The 18,512-nt window shown below is 44.3% G+C and overlaps 1 protein-coding gene across 3 annotated transcripts in view; it reads right to left on the reverse strand.

Moving 5' to 3' along the window:
* Window positions 1-1,040: 1,040 nt before the first annotated feature.
* zcchc14 (zinc finger, CCHC domain containing 14) overlaps window positions 1,041-18,512 on the reverse strand; it is a 42,435-nt gene continuing 24,963 nt past the window's right edge. For 2 of the 3 annotated variants that reach the window (XM_061721152.1, XM_061721150.1), the window contains 7 exons: window positions 15,431-15,467; window positions 12,463-12,910; window positions 11,819-11,916; window positions 10,854-10,951; window positions 10,535-10,684; window positions 7,454-8,656; window positions 1,041-3,828 (listed from right to left, as the gene is read on the reverse strand). In XM_061721152.1, the coding sequence (XP_061577136.1) occupies window positions 3,773-3,828; window positions 7,454-8,656; window positions 10,535-10,684; window positions 10,854-10,951; window positions 11,819-11,916; window positions 12,463-12,910; window positions 15,431-15,467 (2,090 nt within the window). In that variant the 3' untranslated portion in view covers window positions 1,041-3,772. The remainder of the gene's footprint in view (window positions 3,829-7,453; window positions 8,657-10,534; window positions 10,685-10,853; window positions 10,952-11,818; window positions 11,917-12,462; window positions 12,911-15,430; window positions 15,468-18,512) is intronic. The other variant, XM_061721151.1, reaches the window with a different exon arrangement.

The following is an 18,512-nucleotide window of genomic DNA, read 5'->3' on the forward strand; positions in this document are numbered from 1 at the left end:
ACCCGAGTAATGAATATGAATACTTTTGACACCTCTGCTTAAATTCAACAAAAAGAAAACTGAAATTATTGTTTGGTCAGATCAAAGGTTCTGATCAGTGATTGGCTCAACACCAAGTCAATAAAGAACAGGAATCACATGAAGAATTTTGATGTAATCTTAGATAAGGATCTCAATTCCAGAGTCCATATTTTAAGTGCAGCTAAGTCATCTGTCTGGTACATACAGACTTGGAGAAGCTCATTCATACTTTATGTCCTGTAGATTACTATATCAAAGTCTTGTCTTTACTGACTTTCCAGGAAGAGCATTAGGGATCTATGCCTCATTCATACTGAACAACAGTAGGAAAAAGGAACACATCACTCCAATACTTGGATCTTCACACCAGCTTCCAGTTAAAGCAGCATCAAGGAAAACCTGCCGTTTTTACTTTGGAGGGTCCTCTGTAGGCCTGGAGGTTGTCGCCTTTACAACACTGTCCAAGGTTTACTCTCGTTTAGTCTGTTGTCCAGTCTTGTGATTTTCTCAGGGGCTTCAGCTATGATGTTCATGTAGCTCTGCGTGCTTGTTTTCTTTATTTTGATGCGTGACGTAGAACTGAAAAAAGTGGTGCACCATCATCTTAAGAGACAACCAGGATGACCATGAGAGACCATCAGAGCGAGGCAACACTAAGTAAAAGCAAAACAATATTTGAACTTGATTGAACCCACAAGGACCCAGGGTGACACAGGTGTCACGCGGCCTTTAAATGTCCTGCAAGGTTCCTGACACGTGTAGTTCACAGTGTCTGCGTTGTGTAACCCAGACCTTTTCTTCAAGTAGAAGTGGGTCTGGATTCTTACAGCTTAAGGTCCTTATTGTCTACAAATGTCTAAATAGTCACCTGTAGGTGCATCAAGTTCAAACATAACAAGATGAGTGAGTTTGTTGCCCTCTGCTGGACTTAACTCCCCATGGCGCTTATTTTTACTCCAAATGTAAAAAAAAAAACAGATGAAACACCTCGCTTTTAAGAATTCTTTTTTTTTTTTAAATTATTGAAACTATTGAATGTTTGATTTCACTTGAGATCATTTCATTCAGCACATCTCCCCCCTTGTCTTTTAATTATATTCTTTTGCTTCAGATGTTGAATTTAAAAAAAAAAATATATTCATCATATTTCTACATTTGTGGAGTGCTTTGGGTTTTCTTTGTGTGAAAAAGGTTCTGTATGAATAAAGGTGACTTGCAAAAACACATCCATCCCTGTGTGCTTCACGTTTACAGGGAACTGGGACATCAGCCAGATTGAGCAGGAAAATATGCTTCACCACGTCATGATACTTTCCCTGTAACTTTAAAAACTGCAAAGCTGTCACACTAAAAATTAGAAAGAGGGGGATGCGTGAGGAGGGAAACCGCATCTGAATCTACCCGCTGTAGAGGAACCAGGAAAGGCCAGCTGTCATGATGCTCCTCTTCTTCTGGAAATTGTATCAACTTTTTATTATAAAAAAAAAACAAAAAACTTCTCCTTTGAGGTCTCATTTAGCACAGATGGGTTATTGACCGTTTAAGAAACCGTTTTCATCAAATTAAAAATTCCCGACTTTCCCGGTAACTCAATGAACACATGGACACACGGATGGAAGGCAGAACCGGAAAAATTGTATTTTTCAAACAGTTTTTGTCTTAATCAACTTAAATGGCAGACAAAATAAGAATAATTACGTTTAAAAAATACAATAGACTGTATAAAATGTAATATACAATAGAAATGGGCAACTACATTCAAACATTCATAATGAAATACTTGAAAAAGCACAATTAACATGCATGCTGGAAACCTTCGCCACAGTCATGCAGACGTTCAGTCTGCATGACCACATTTTTGGTAAAATCTACAAAAGTAAGCGATTAACGGCCAGATTTACACATTATTTCTACCCAACTATTTGCTTTTGTCAGTGAGCACGTCGATGAAGACGTTTGCACTTTTGTAATTTAAACCAACATTCAACTCATCAATTGCTTCATAAACAACCCCGACGACATCGTAGAATAAAAATATAAAAACACGCTGCTTCCTTATTAAAAACAACAGACGCAAGTTGTTACGTAGGTTTAGTAAATGATCATTTTAAATAGGCATCCCTCACCCTGGTCTCTCGCCCTCCAGGGGTTCAGACAGAGTTTCGTCTGGAGAACCAGCTACGCTGGCGTCTCCACTGACCTGGGTCCAGCCCAGCAGCTCATCCAATAACGGAGACTAAAACACACTCCTCCCTCCATCCCTCCCTCCATCCCTTACTCCTGAACAGCACCTGAGGCACAACACGAGGCAGTTCAGTATCTGCCAGCGACAGCAACTCGCTGCTTTACACTGAAGTGTGTAGAGACAGGTGAGACTGAGAAAGAGGAAAAATGGCACTTTAAAATGTTTAGGCACTCGGATGTAAACTTCAGACTACAGACATTTGATTCTTAGCGTGTATAAAAACAATAGAGTCCTTAGCTGGTACTGACCAGCGCTGGTCACATGAGCACGTCTTTCTTTGCTTTCAGGCTGTGTTTGAGGTAGAAGGGCTGAAGATGCGACGGCCTCAGGACACAGACGCCTCCCACGAACCAAGGTAAAGCTAAGAACAATAATACGAACCCGGACCCCGAACTTCCCGTTCGCCATCCTTCCACATTTACAGCCTGTGGTCCAGGGAGACGGCTGCTGCAGTTTCCTCTGCAGCAGCCGTCACCGCTGGTTGAGTTCCACCTCGTCACACGCTGGACCAATCAAAGCATTCCTTCCTTTGTATATTTAAATGTGTCTGGGAAGTGCGGCCTCTCGCCGCTTTGATCCACAGAACCAAAACAGCTGCAACCGTCTGCAAAACAGGTGTACAGAGAGCAGGCGTTGCCACTGCTTCCTTGTGAAGGGATTCCTCAAGTCCTCGTGTGAGACGAAGCTAGAGAGGAAGTGCACCGGCGGTCTGAGCCCTCTGCATAGAGAGACTTGGCAGAAAAAAGTAGGTTTTACGGGTGTAACTACCGAAACAACCTGCATCCAGGAGTTTCCTATTGCTTCATAAGAGTTAGATGGCAACATAATTGTTGTCTGACGCCGCTGAAATGTCTGGACCTTTAAAACCTCTAACTTAATCCGTGTATTTGTCTGTCAGTTTGTGGGAAAACTCGAGAGCAGGGAACCCAAACCTGATCGCGCTTCGTACACACGGTCCAGCAGCGGATACAGTTAACGCAGCGGTAATACTGACCGTGCACGTTTCTGAGGGACTGTGTAGGTCCAGTCCGTCAGAAAAAGTGCATGATTTCATTCAAATGAGAGAAAAAAATGCTGCACCAGACTCAGTTTTCATAGATATTGGGGAAGGTGCTTTGGTTTGAGAATTATCCATGAGACCAACCCCCCCCCGTGTGGCGGGGAGCTGCTTCTGAGACCCTGGTGCAGCAGGACTGCAGCAAACACCAGTGTTGGTTAGTGTCTGACACGCTGGGGGACAGCGTTTGCTGACGGCCAGCTCTCTGAGGCGTGTGTGAGTTTGTCTTTCTCTGGTGTCCTGCTGTCGTCTCCCTGTGAGCCGGGTCAAAGGGGACGCGAGGCGTCCCACTCCTCCGTCAACAGTCTCGACAGACACGCTGTGCTTCACTGCTCTGAGCAGCAGCCCCGCTGTCTCCTGGTCCAGTCCTGGGCTCTGTGGCGGCGGGCCGCCGCCTTGGGCGGGAACCTGAGGTACGGTTGCGTCGGGAACAGCCCTGCTGCTGCTGACTAGTCCCCCGAGTCCTTACTGTCCGCTCGAGGACTGTACCGCAGACGAAAGGTCCCTGAGAAACACAGCAGAGACACTCTGGTTCAACGCAGTAGTTGCAAATATACTGTATATATAATAATAATAATACCGTATTTTCTGGACTATAAACCTGTATATAAGCCGCATCCGCTCTATTTTTAAAAAAACAATAAAAAAAGATATACAAGCCGCACCTGTATATAAGCCGCATCCGCTCTATTTAAAAAAAAAAAAGATATGCAAGCCGCAAATATTTATGTTGTTAGATTAGACATTTACTACATGTACAGAACCATTTTGAACTGTAAATGATGTACATGTTTGTACCTAAATAGATCCTTTCCTAACAGTGTCTTTTAACACGGCAGCAACTTTGCTGATTAAAACTGGACAGAACCAAGAGAAAATAACCAGTATTTATTTATCTATTTATCTGTTTGAAATCTGCTTCTACCTTCTTCTATCTGCTAAAGAAGAAGTAGCGTATTCTTCTTTGCATTTATTTTGTCTTAGTTTTTATTCTAATTCCGGTTAGAGCGCCCCGAGCGGTGGAAGAAAAATCCACAGAATAACCTTTGTATAAGCCGCATGGTTCAAAACCTATGAAAAAAGTAGCGGCTTATAGTCCAGAAAATACGGTAATAATAATAATAATAATAATAATAATAATAATAATAATAATAATAATAATAATAATAATAATAATAATAATACATTTTATTTGTAGAGCACTTTTCATGAATAATCTCATAATCAATGAAAAGTGCTAACATAAACAAGGGAGAAAAAAAATCAAGACACATAAAAGACTAGAAGTAAAAAAGCATAAAAATAATAAAACATCTAAAAAAGACCAGGGAAAGCCTTCCTGAACAGGAACGTTTTAGAACCCTTTTTAAAGGTGTCCACAGACTGGGGTTGACGTAGGTGTTCAGGGAGGGAGTTCCAGATGTGGGGGCAGCGGAGCAGAAAGCTCGGTCTCCCATGGAGCGGAGTCGTGTGCTTATATGTAGGACAGTGGTCTGAGTGGGTCAGTAGGTGTCGCTGTCGCACTGTCGGTGTTAGGAGGACCATCAGTTCTCGCTGTTCTGAATTACGTCCTTATTCAATACATCCATGATTACGTCCTGTGCGGGCCACCATGTTTTTTACAGTTCATCTTCCATGTGTTGTAAGGTAAGCATGGTTATTGGCGGCCCGAATTATCATCAAATATCAGCGCTAAAACCACCCATCCACTTAATTTGTGTCATGATTCTGTTTGTTTACATGTTAAACTACGTTCTGCCATGACTTTGAATATTTATCATACCTGTTTTGTGACGTGGTAATTGATTCCTTTCTACGGTGTATTTAATTTAATTTGAGAGTAACCCTTATTTTTAATGTTATTTGTTATTTTTTGGAGATTAGATTATTATTGTTTGAGGAATGTATTTATTTATTTATTTCTAAAACACAGTTCATCTTCCATGTGTTGTAACTAAGGTGCCCTGAAGAAGGATTAAAGCAAAGCCAGTCTCAACCACAATCCCCAACCCAGTGTGTGGATCCTTCTCTCTACACAACACCCCACGACGACCACGATAAAAGAACACAACGCAGAGTACAAGGGAGGTGTAGAGAGGCTACGGTGCTATTCTGTCACTCAGACGCTGTGGGTTACATATACATGTGTATGTATATATATATATATATACACATACATACATCCTTTTCAAATACTGCAGTTTGTCTTTATTTTCATATTCATACATATATGTATGTATGTATGTATGTATGTATGTATGTATGTATGTATGTATGTATGTATGTATGTATGTATGTATGTATGTATGTATGTATGTATGTATGTTACGGTTAATGTAGAAAAACGGCTATTTTGCAAAATAGCCGGCTAATGTGCAAAATAACCGTCAGGGCGGCTAATGTAGAAAAACAGCAGTAGCCGGTTAATGCTTAATGCTGTCAGAACCGACACTTTTTCGGGGAGTGTAACGTTAGGCTTCTTCAACAGCCATAAATAGCCTTATCAACAACAAGCATGTGCAGCATATGGGCTTCTTCCATAGGCTGCTACGCACCAACTGCACTGATTGGTGACTGTAAGTGACTGGTTTGAAGCGCGAATTTCATCCATTCAACTGAACTGTAGGCTATTCTGTAGTGTAGTAACGTGACTCTATCTACCAAATGAATTACGTTTGCTTAGTTTGTTTTGGTTTAATCAATTTGTGCAAATGGAGGAGGAGGAGAGACCTCATCTCATCATGCGCGCGCTTCGGGTTTAGGAGCGCACCTTCCATGAGAGAGACGCAACAACTGTTTGTCTGTTTTGGAGGTGGCAAAGAGAAGGTGGGAATAGATCTTTCCTCACAAAGACTGTCAAACTGGATATTTGCAAGTACATTTCCCAGACCTAAGGCTGGTAGAGGTGATGTGCCCAAATTCAGAGCGCACTCCACTGCGCTTTGCACCTCGGTGGCGCTCTATTCTGGGGTGCCAATGACGTGATCTGTAGTTTGCATTATTCGTTTTGGAATACTCAATTTAGGAATATACTGCATGGAATTTAGACTCAGAATAATTGCTATAATTGCCACGGCATGCCACGACAATTGTCTCGAGCTGACCGGAGCATCGAGACTGCAGAGATGATTAAAAATGTGATGTCCGCGCACCATGAGCTTAAAAATGTATGTACTTTGCAAAATAGCCGTTTTTCTACATTAACCGTAACATATATATATATATATATATATAAATATATATTTATATATATATATATATATATATATATATATATATATATATATATATATATATATATATATATATATATATATACATATATATACATACACACATACCTGGAGTTGGATGCAAGTGAAACAAATAAATACAATTACATTTTTTTTAATTTTCTAAAACTAAAATTAAATGTGGCGTTCTGCATCTTGCATCATTTCACTGGGGATGTCATTGTTGAAGCTAAACCACTTAATCTTTATTACGCATTTGTTGAAATAATGGAGAGCACTTTGTAATAACACGGACTATAAACAAGAAAGAAATGCACTATGTTAAAAAACAAACAATCAAATCTGCAACATGAAATGTTCTGACTCCTATTCTGAAAAATAACATTTTCATTCAAAAACAGTGTTGTGTAAAATTAGAAGACAGCTCCTGCTGACTTGCATTAGACTCGATTTGAAGTATAAACTAAGGATATGAGACATTTAAATGATTCCCTATGTTTTGTGTGATAAGTTACATCAATATGTGAAAATAATTCTAATGTCATTTTCGTACATATCTGCAAAAATCTATTAAAAGCTGAAGAAAGTGGGTGGTGCAGTGGTTTAAGCAAGCGGCTCATATACTGAGGCTACAGTCTTCCTGCAGCGGTCACAGTTTCCAATCCCGGCCTGCACACCTTTGAGCATGTCATCCCTATTCTCTCTCTCTACCCCCTTTCTGTCTGCAACTTGAATAAAGGGCCACTAGAGCCCAAAAAAATCTTAAAAAAAAAAAAAGCTGAAGAAAGTAAATACTGAACAGGCCTAAGGAAAGAAACAAATACCATTTTCAGGATATTTCTACAGTGGAACAGCAAACTAACTCTGCCACCTCCATTCATGCTGCGAGCGGCTCACCCTGCTGTCCTGAATCCACCGGCGGCTGCTTGCAGTCCTCCGCTCGGTGTCCGCTGCCCCCGCAGTTGTAACACGACAGGTTTCCTGCTGTCCGTTTCTGGCCTACGTTTCCCATGATGCTGTGGGGCTGGTAGAAGCCGAAGCCCTGCTGCTGATCGTGCGATGCGAAGCCGTGGCGGTAGAGAGGAGGCGGGACCATCATGGGGTAGGAGAAGGGCGCGGGGCTGGTGGCGCTGGAGGAGGCTATGAGGGGGCTGAGGTGGAGCAGAGGACCCAGGGTGAAGAGGGAGGGCCCGGCGGAGAACGGCTGCAGGTATCCAGACGCCGTGTATCCGGGCAGCGCCCCGTAGGCGCCGCAGTTCCCTCGGCAACCGCAAGAGCTGCAGACACACATGGAGAGGCTGTGGCCTGAACTCTGGTCCAGGGAAGAACCAGAGGACGGGGACGGGGAGGGGCTGGAGGTCGGGCGGGCTGGGTAGTAGGCGTTGCCGGGGACCGTAGCCACGGGAACGGAGCTAGTAGTCACCATGGAAACGTAACTCCCAGCACTGCTGATGCTGCCGGACTGAGAGCAAGGCTTGGCAGAGGTGCAGGTGTAGGACAGGGACGAGGAGGACGAGGGGATGGGGGGGTAGGAGTAGAATCCGGAGGGAGAGGGGGATGCAGAGGAGGACAGGTGGAAGAGCAGGGGGGGCTGGGAGACGTGGTGGAGGCTGTTGGAGGTGGAGGTCAGAGCAGAGCTGGTCTCCACCATCAGACCCACCGCCCCCACCGGCCGGCCCCGACAACCCACCGAGTCCTGGAGCCCCGAGGAGCCGTCCACGCTGAGCCCCCCCAGCAGGGTCTCCAGCCGCACGCCCGCCGCGCCCCCGGGGGTGAAGCCGGCGCCCCCTGCGGGGAGGGGCTTGGACCGGTCGTCCGGGCACAGCGGGGAGGGCCGGGGCTTCCGCGGGGAGGCCAGGATGCGGGCCGGGTTGAGAGCCGCGGAGAGCAGGGACTGAGGGTAACCGGCCGGAGGGTGGTAGGGCGAGGGGGGGAGGCCGAAGGAGCAGGACGGGGGCAGAGCAGGAGCTGGATCCGTCTGGACCGGGAGAACCTGGGCCGTGGGGCGACTGGAGCCGGCGGGGCAGCTGGAGTTCAGGACGAAGAGGCCGGACCGGTCCTTCATGGCAGTCCCTGCTGCTGCGTCTGGACCCAGCACACCTGCAGCAGCAGAATCACAATCACAATCAGAATCATCTTTATTGGCCAGGTTCCAACATTGTCCAACAAGGAATTTGACTCCGGTAATTTTGTTCTTTGGTGATAAAATAAGATAAACAATAAAACAAATGTGGTATTTCTATGATACAGTAATAAACAGTATAAACATTTAAGGTGCAGCAGTTTGAGGTAGAGAGAGAAAAGAAAAGAAAAAGGGACAGTTCTGAATAAAAATAAACATAACCTATTTACAATTTTACAGGGCAATTATACAAAAAAAATACAAAAGATTATACAAATTATACAAAGAAATACACAGTGAGGGGACGGGTGCAGCTGAGTGAGGCAGACATGGTTGTCAAGGAAGGTGCTAGATGATTTTTTGCACGTGATTGGTTACTCTGAGACTATTATTTGTGGGAGTTCATCAGAGCAACCGCTTGGGGGAAGAAACTGTCCCTGTGTCTCGAAGTTCTGGCGCACACAGAGCTCTGTAGCGCCGTCCAGAGGGGAGGAGTTGGAACAGGCTGTGTCCCGGGTGTGAGGGGTCTGCAGAGATTCGACCTGCCCGTTTCCTGGTCCTGGACCGGTACCGGTACAGGACAACAGAGTTACAGCAGGACTTGATGTTCACTGAACATCAGCAGGAGGAAGACCCTCCATTAACAGAATTAGAGAAAATAATGTTTTTGATGCTTTTGCACCTTTGTAGAGATGAATTTCAACGAGTCTCATGAACTCACAGCTAAAGGAGCGGTTTCTGGTATCTAGTGACATCTAGTGCTGGTGCTAGACTGCTGCACTGAATTCCCCTAATACAGTTAAAGTTGTTTTCGTCAATGAAAATTATGATTAAATCTTGTCGTTAACGAACTTTTATCAACCAAGGAAAATGAGACGAAACGCAACGAAAATGCTGGTCATGTGACGATAATTAAATATATAATGCAATATCGTAGACGAATAAAAACCAGACTAAAATCTAGATTACAAAATAAAAACTTTGCTAAAATGTGTCTTCACTTTCGTTGACCAAAACGAGATGAAATGTTCTAACAAAGATCCTTAATCTCCATGTTTTCAGTAGTTTCCTCTGGTTTAGTTCTGCTGCTGGGTGAATCACGTCCTCAATCCCAGTCGCTGCCCGTAGGGAATCAGATCCAGAAGATGCAGCTGCAGGTTAGAGGCTGATGCCGTTAACGCAGAGCTCTAGGTTCACGTCAATTAAAAACAAAGTCACATAGAGAAATGCGGGGATCTGCTCTGGGGCTGGGAGAAGAAGAAGAAGAGACCATCTTTGGATACACTTTCCTACATAGACGTGGAAAAGAAAAACGAATGTGTCGTCGAAAAAGAAAAAGACGGGGAGAAATGCGGAAAAATAAATATGTTGTAAACTCAAATTAGAGTTTTCTGTATCTGGAATGAATGTATTCTTGAGTCTATAAGGTAACGATAATATAATAATAAGATAACCTTGTTTGAATTGTAAAATGGGTTTGGCTAAAGACAATCTTTGACTAAAATGGTCCCGGACAATTCTGACTAGAATAAGACTTAAATGCTCAGACTTTTAGTCGACTGAAACTTGACACGACTTAAAGGAGTATGAACGTGACTAAAACTAATAAAAACTAAAATGATAGCTTGACCCAAACACTAGACTAAAAGTAAAACTGAAACAGGCTGCCAGAAACAACACTAATACAGTGAGTGTTTCCAATCCTTATGTCAATCATACAGAGGATAATCAGAGCCCTGTGGTTGCATCAAATTTCAAGCTGCTGCAGACATGAAGTCCAAAACTTGTCCTTCCTTCCTTCATTCACTCAGCTTCATGGGTTTGTTGTATCTGATCTGTTCAATGAGGAAACTCACGCCTGTGAACGTCTCTGGTCCTGTCGAAGCTGGAGTCACAGCAGTGCGGCGTCCGAGGGGAGCAGGAGGAGCTGGAGTAGCCCGACGAGCTGCTGTCCGTGGAGACGGGATGATGATGCGGCTGGCCGTCCACCTCCACTCGCAGCTCGCCTTGTTAATGTGAAAAAGACGGAAAAGAACAACCTTTTGGACTGCTTTTGATTCATGAAGGTTTTACAGTTTATAGGTGTGGACACTGGGAAACTGCTCAGGAGCAGTTCAGGCTCTGGGCTTGTTTGGCCGGTAAATCCTCCATCTAAGCACAGACATGTGTTGCTACCTGCAGCAGAGGTGGGGTGAGCTGAAAGCCCCGTGTGGCTGGAAGGAGTCACCCTGGCGATGCCGCTGCAGAGCCGCTTCTCCAGCTTCATCTCCCTGCTGGGAAGAAATGGGGGAGGAATCCGAAAGTGATTTTTTTTTTTTTTTTTGCAATAAACAGTCAAAACTAGGTTAAAAAGGACAGGCGGATGAAATATACATGCAATTTCTCTCTTTACATTTCAGAATCAAAGCAAAAAAACAAAAAAATGACACTAATACAGGGAGTCCACTGGGGGGAGACATCGTCCACTCAACATCCTTCTGAGCTGCTGTCACACAAACGTCTGTGGCTGTGGAAAACTGCTGCGAGGTCTTTCCACATTCAGTGTCGTGTTCAAGCATGCAACCTGTTGGTTCTGGGAGTGGAAACAGCGAAGAGCATGCTCACAGGTGGGTGTATGTGCGTACGCAAGTGCGAGGCCTTAGAGGGCGAGCATGCTGACGCATTTTCCTACACATTCAGTTGTTTTATAGCACCAGTTTCAGTTGGTCAAGTCCGTCTTATCTCTCAAACCAACCATCGGCTGGTTAACCAGTGACAATTTATGGACTGCTAGTGCAGTAAAATCAACAGCTGATCCGTCCCTTCTCCTTCTGTAGAAGGAATCCAGCACTGCTCAAACACATCTTGTGGAGTTTAAAGTTAGTAGTGTTTATACCGTAGTTGTACAAGTAACAATCCCATTACTTTAGCTCTGAATCTAACCTGAACAGAACCATAAAAATATAAGACTTCCCAATAAACTGAGATTTGCGAGTGCACACAGGAAGATTTGAAAGGTCAGATTAACTTCTAAAAATGTGGATTTCTGGGATTGTCATCTTTTAAAAATCTGCTCCCATGATTTCTTCCAGATGTTTCCAGCTGTGATAAACCTCTGCCAAACACAAAGATGAAATGAATCAGGGTTATCTGCAGCTTACTCTGCTGATTTCTGCAGCTCAAGTTGGGTCTTGAGTTTCTTCTTCGCTCCTTGAGTAAGGTCGTACTTGTTAAGGTCCTCCTCTGTTAGTGCCAGGAACTGTACAATATCCAGGGAAAAGAATAGATATACAAGCTTTTAGGAAAGATAAAAAAACAGGGTTTATACAGCAATCCTTATGTTAAATTTAATACCAATGTAATACCTTTTTCACTACCTTCAGATTTAAAAAAAAAACTGTCACAACAAGTGTTAATCACGGACCTTTTAACATTAATACAGATTTTGAACTATAGAACACTATACAGAACAGATTTATAGACTCATTGATGTTGACCAGATGTTTCACATTTATTTCACTTTGTGAATGACAATAAAATAGACTGCTTAAAATGTAAAAGGTAAAAAATAATACCAATTTAAAAAAAAAAAATACCTCTGACAGTGAATTTAACACTTTTAATGGCCTTAAATTTGGCAATTTTCATTTATCACCTTTTAATACTTTTTAAAACCCCGCGGAAACCCTGAAAGAAACAGTTAGTTTTTTTTAAGAAATACCCTGAGGGTTTATTTGTGCACATGCCATTAGCTGGACCATAATGTATGTTGTGTGAGCAGATGACAGGGCGAAGCTGCACCCACCTCCTCCATGGTGAGCTGTTTGAAGACGGGGTAATACTTGTGGAGCCGGAGCCTGCGGAGCCAGTCTAGGATGCCGTTCTGCTCGAGGGGGCCGGGCTGAGTGTGGGGCTGGGAGCGGAGCTGGGAATGTGAGTGGGGAGTCTGCTGGGGGTGGGACAGGTGCAGCGGCTGAGGCTGCGTGGTGGGATGGAAGAGGTGCTGGGAGTCCGGCTGAGACGGCGGGTACGAGTGGGGCTGAGTGTGATGCGGCTGGGGGGGGGCGTCCCCGGCGCCGGCCGTGGAGCTCCGTGTGGCCAGGGAGGACAGCTGGGGGGGCTGCATGGGAGTAGCAATGGAGGGAGGGAGAGGAAGGGGAGGGGGCGGGGAGGAGAGGTGGGGAGTGGAGCGGGTCAAGACGGAGTTGTGGGTGCTGATGACGGGCTGAACACTGGCCACTCTGTACAGCGCCCTGAGAGAGGAGACAGACGGAGGGGAGTCAGTCCTGATCATCCCCAGAAGACTCCTGCTAAAGCAGCTCTAACACATGGATCAGAGGACGGGGAGGGGGCTGCTTGACCTCTGGCAGGCTGCTCTACGACGGCCGCGGCTCTAACAACTCAGCATCAATAGAGGGAATGCGCATGACGTCACAGATGCGACTTCACAGCGGGTTTCACCCACTGAGTGGCAGAAAGACTGAGTGGCAGAAAGACTGAGTGGCAGCGTAAACTTTCAGTTTGAGCAACTGGAAAACATCTCAAATGGGAAAGAGCTGTTGTGCGATTGACTGTACTCATAGATTTAGCAAAAAACCAGAGTTATCATTTTACAGACTGCCGAAAAATAAGCTTATTAAAGACAAATGGATCGCTGCAATTTGCAGAAACAACTGGATTCCAGGCACCGAAACATGGATTTGTGGTTCCCATTTTGTATCAGGTAATGTTGGATTTTTGGGTAGCTAACGTTAAACGGTCAAATCATGAAGTTCGGTGTCCTCATCACTTTAATTTCTACAACAAATCCTGCCTTGAAGTAGGACCAAGCGTCAAGACTTTAGTATGCCTTCAAGCTTTGCTTTGTGTATTCCCCCGGCGTAAAATTAAGTACATATAAATATCAGAAACTCGATTTGTGGCCAAATATTAATGTCCATGGACCACTGGTTCTTCGGGTAACTGTACGGGTCACTGTCAAGTCCAACTGCCTTTAATTTAAGCCGATAATCAGCTGTTATCCCGTCTTCTCCACAGTTTCCCCTACTAGTTGCAGCCGTTTTTGCCACTCAGTGCGAGTAAGGGGGCGTGGTCCCGTGGGGAAGTGAGATCAATGTATACCCTCTATAAGAAACCATCAAACGTCCATGAGAAAGTCTCAAACATCAGCCGACAGTAACGTTTCAGTAATGTCAGGAGTGTCAGTGAGCATGGTTGTTGTTGCTCTGACGCCACGTCAGCTGTCAGGATCAATAAACCTATTTATTTCTGCTGAATCAGGAACGTGTCGATGAGCGAGGTCACAGTCAAGCAGCTCCATGCATCAATTTGACATAATCAACTTTTTGATGTATAAAGTTGAAATGCTTAATACATAAAACACTAAACAATCTATTTCATGCACTGGTTAAACTGAAAGACAGGCTCCTTGTCTGACCTGGAGCTGATCTGGAAGCTGGGGACTGAACTTCTGATCCACTGTACTTTACCTCACTGAATATTGAACACTGGTCCCATTTGCCCAGCTGGGCAGCAGATCCAGATTGTAGTCTGCAGTTGCACGTAGACATAACGGTGCATTCAAGTGCTTTCTTTTAATCTCAGATGTTAACGGGGAGCCTTGTGTTGGCACTGGTTGTTAAAATGTTTCTTTCACGTACTCAACGTACAGTGTGATAGCATGGCAGATGTACTCAGACATATGTTCTGGGGATAAAACTAAACTAAAGGAATACATGCAGCAGATATCCAGAGTATTGAAGCTACAACTGGCCATATATGGATTATTTGATACGAGCTGAGATTTATTTACAAACTGTTAACAATTTAGTATTCGTCAACTCTGAAAGTTGCAGACGTTGGGTCAAAAGGTCACCCGCTTTTTGTGAGAGGCTTTAAAACTGTCCGACCGAACCCCCCTCATGATCTTTGTGTGAGCGCAGGTGTTGATAGGAATATGAGCGAGGGAGTATGCGAGTGCACGAGTGAGCGGGTGTCTGACCGGCCCTGGAATGACATGATAAATAACTTGTTGTCTTTTTCAGCAGCCTTCCTGCAGAGCTTTGAACCAGCTGAAGTCGGGACAAAAGACTAAATGATCATACTGAAGGTTTACTTCTGCTGACCGACGTAGGAATGCAGGGAGGTGTGGTGAGTCACCCCGATGCACAATATGGAGTTATGCAGGACATGTGGATGTTGTGGTAGGAAACTGGTTTGGAAAGGGAAGGAGCATCTCCAGCACTGCCCATCGCAATCTAGTCATTCCCAGCCAGATCAACAGAGAATAAGCAACTAATGAATCATACTCTACTGAGGCCTTTCAGAGAAGAGGTTGCATCTTTTCAGTGTGTTAAATGTCAATGTCTCTCTGTGTAACTGGTGCTGTTAGCCTCCATGTTAACGACGGCGTTACCATTGCTGGGTGTGGCTCTACTTGAAAGCCACTGGTAGCCACCAGTGTGGGGACCTGCTGGTCCAAAGTGGCTGTGCTTCTGCCAAAGGTACGAGGCTTGGAACGTGGGCAGATGGATTCCTGTGCGACTGTGGTCTCACAAGAATGCAGCTGCATAATGAGGCGAGTTATGTGGGATGTAATGAAACTGAGATGACGGCTTCTTTATGGACAAATACAGATCTGTGGTGAAGGTGTAACAAAACAAGACTGAACAAGAGGCCTCATCTGATAGTTATAAAGCCAACACCTGGATTCCTGCACGGGGTGTTAAAGAGATAAAGTCCAACATAGGGAGGGACAAAAATAAGGATCTCACCTGTTAGCTCCTCTGTACTGCAACATACAGTCAAGACCTGCGTGGAAACACCATCGTAATCAACATCATCATCATCATCATCATCATCATCATCATCATCATCATCGTCAACAAAAGAACACCAAAAGTCTGGGTTCAATCCTGGAAAACTATATTCAGCATGATTACATATTAATGATCTTTCATTCCTCCAAAATTCAAAACTACACAAAGCTTTTTCTTACCAGTTTCAGGAAAAAAAAGAAGAAAAAAAAGAGTTGCACGTGTCCTGTCTGTCCTGTTAGGTTTCAAAGCTCCATAGATCTAACTCAAGGTTAGTGTGGTTTTGTTTTAAATGACATCTTTAAACTAGTCTGTGTCCTTGACAGTATTTCAGATCGGTGTCATAAAAACATTTCCCTCCCAACGACACCACCGTAAAGGGGCTTTCACATAGAACGCGGTTTGCGCCGCGCACACCACTGGGTGGGCGCGGACTCGGCGCAGAGTGGGCGCAGAGTGGGCGCAGAGTGGGCGCAGAGTGGGCGCAGAGTGGGCGCCTGCGCGCATCGCATACATATTTGTTGCAAGTTGCTTGGCGACTGAAAAAAAGTTTTTACGGTCCAGTGCCGTTTTCCCACTCGTTTGGACGTACAGTAGCGGCAGTTCGGTTTGCAAAATGTATCTGTCCCTGCTTCAAAGAAAAGCCCTGGCTTTAGTTCTTCTTCTTCTGAGGAGGAGACGGGCAGCAGCAGCAAGGAGGGGATGGGTCCATGAAATCCTCATAAGACAGGATTTGGGGGTATACAGGCTCGGTGGAGCTACAGCTCCATGATGAGCTTCTACTTCAGGCTGAACAGGGAGCAGTTTGACAGCATGTTGGGGAGAGTTGGAGCCTCAGCAGGATCAACCAACTTCAGGCTTCATCACTGCAACTAAACACCTGGCCTCCCTTCCTCTCCTTTATAGATCTGTCCCTCAAGTTTTTACATTTTTTCTTCAAGTCATCCAAAACAGATTTTATTAAAAAACCTTTCTGAACTATGTTGTTGTTTTTTAGCTCATGTCAGTCATCTAGATTTTTGAGTGTACATGTAGTAAAGTATGTGCTTCAGTTTACAAAAGTATTGACACGTGGTCTTTTCGTAACCATATATTGATAAATGATTCAATTGGTCCTGATATGAGGCATGGAAATGCTATATTCTATTTTAAACTAACATTTTATTGTTACAAGAGCAAAAGGATATCACATTTCTACCACTTTTAAACACACCTGGAGATTTCTCTCCACTTTTGTCCCTTTTTATTGAGGTCACGATAGGCCTGCAGTCTTGTATCCCACAGCTCCTCACATGCTCACAGCCAAGATCATTCTTTCCTCCATGTTGATCGTCTCTGATCTACAACCTGCAAGTTCCACCACCTTCTCTCCTATTGGACACCGCAGAGATGTCGTCACAGGAGGCACGGTGAAATTAAAAAATGTTCACTTTGACGCGGCAGCCTGCGCCCTCTTGCGCCTTTGCCGCCGCGCAAACCCGGCGGCATTCACCCTCTTGCGCGCCGCCGAGCTCGGTGGCAGCACATACACAATGAATGGGAAAGCCGGCGGCCCGCTTTGCGCCCTCTATGTGAAAGCCCCTTAATGCAGCAGGAGCACCCATGTTCTGCTGGGAGTGTCTGTTGAAGATGAGTCTAGTAATGAGCGTCCATCTCTGCAGGCAGTTTCAGTACTAATGAATGCAGAAATTAGCAACTTAACAGGTGATAAAAAGGACATTAACGTCATCACGGTTTGATTTTATCTTTAATCTTGTGGAAATGGTGATAACAGTGGACATGGTGTTGCTCAGAAAAGCAAACCATGATGTGAATTACTGCAAATCCACTATTGTTTTCAAATGTTTTGGTTTTCGCTGATCCACATTAGATTACAACCGTTGTGTTTACAAACCCAAACAGGGTCTGCAGCAGATCCAATTTATTTATTTTTTGGCCAACATGTGGGGTTAAAGATTTACATAACAAGACAAGAGTTTACACAACAAATGATGCATATTCCAATCCTGTAACTTTCCCGTAACTTTTGTACAGACTCATATCCGGCACTTTAAAAACCCCATATTGTACATTTCTGTTTATACATTTTATTCTATCTCTTATTTTATCTCTTATATATTTGTTTGTTTTTATATTTTTATTTTTATTGTATTGCACCAATCACCACTACAAATTCCTTGTGTGTGTTAACAAACTTGGCAATAAACCCTTTTTTGATTCTGATTCTGATGCACACATTTATTTAAGTTAAATAAACATTTATAAACTAAATTTTGAAATTCTAATCCATTAAGTAAAACAAAGGACGCGGTCACATGGTATCAACAGAGAGATGCCCTCGGTTGCTCCTGGTGGTTAATGGACTAGACCTTCAAGTCCTGGCTGAGGCAGATTATTAAGAAAACGACCTGTGGATGAGCTGCATGGATGAGATGATTTGGCTCCTTGGAATACACCTCAAAAGGTATTTTAAGCGTGGTGTTTTACTACGATTGTACATTGGGTGCAGTGGCTTCTGTGTTGAGTGCAGACCACGTGGTGATGAGGATGGTACCACAGCTGCAGGGTGGGCCGTCCCAGACTGAGAGGAAGGCTACGTTTATGAAGATACGCGTTCACATTGTTGCTCCAGTGAGTTTCAAGCAGACTCGGTGAGAAATAAATATAAGCAAAAAGTAGAAGCACGCATAGAAACATGCTGCACCGGGGGCTATAAATACTGTGGGGATGAAGTCACACTTGTAGGTCCAACACATGCACACACACGCACACAACATGAGGTCACCACACTCGAGGCTTCCCAACACAAACATGCCAAACTGAATTCCCACACCAGACTAAAATAGACCCTACCCACTCCCTCCAACACCTCAAAAGTCACAGACTCAAAGTCCTGCCTGCAGTCTCACCTCCTCTCTACAACCAACCCAGACTCCGACCCGCAGCCTTGTCCTTTCCATTACCCCTTCCCTCTCTCATCCTACACATCAGAACAGCATGAAGTCCTGGCATGCCCCTCCCTGGCACCTTCGTTCTCTGC

Source organism: Cololabis saira, chromosome 5 (genome assembly GCF_033807715.1).
Source record: "Cololabis saira isolate AMF1-May2022 chromosome 5, fColSai1.1, whole genome shotgun sequence".
Taxonomy (NCBI): domain Eukaryota; kingdom Metazoa; phylum Chordata; class Actinopteri; order Beloniformes; family Belonidae; genus Cololabis; species Cololabis saira.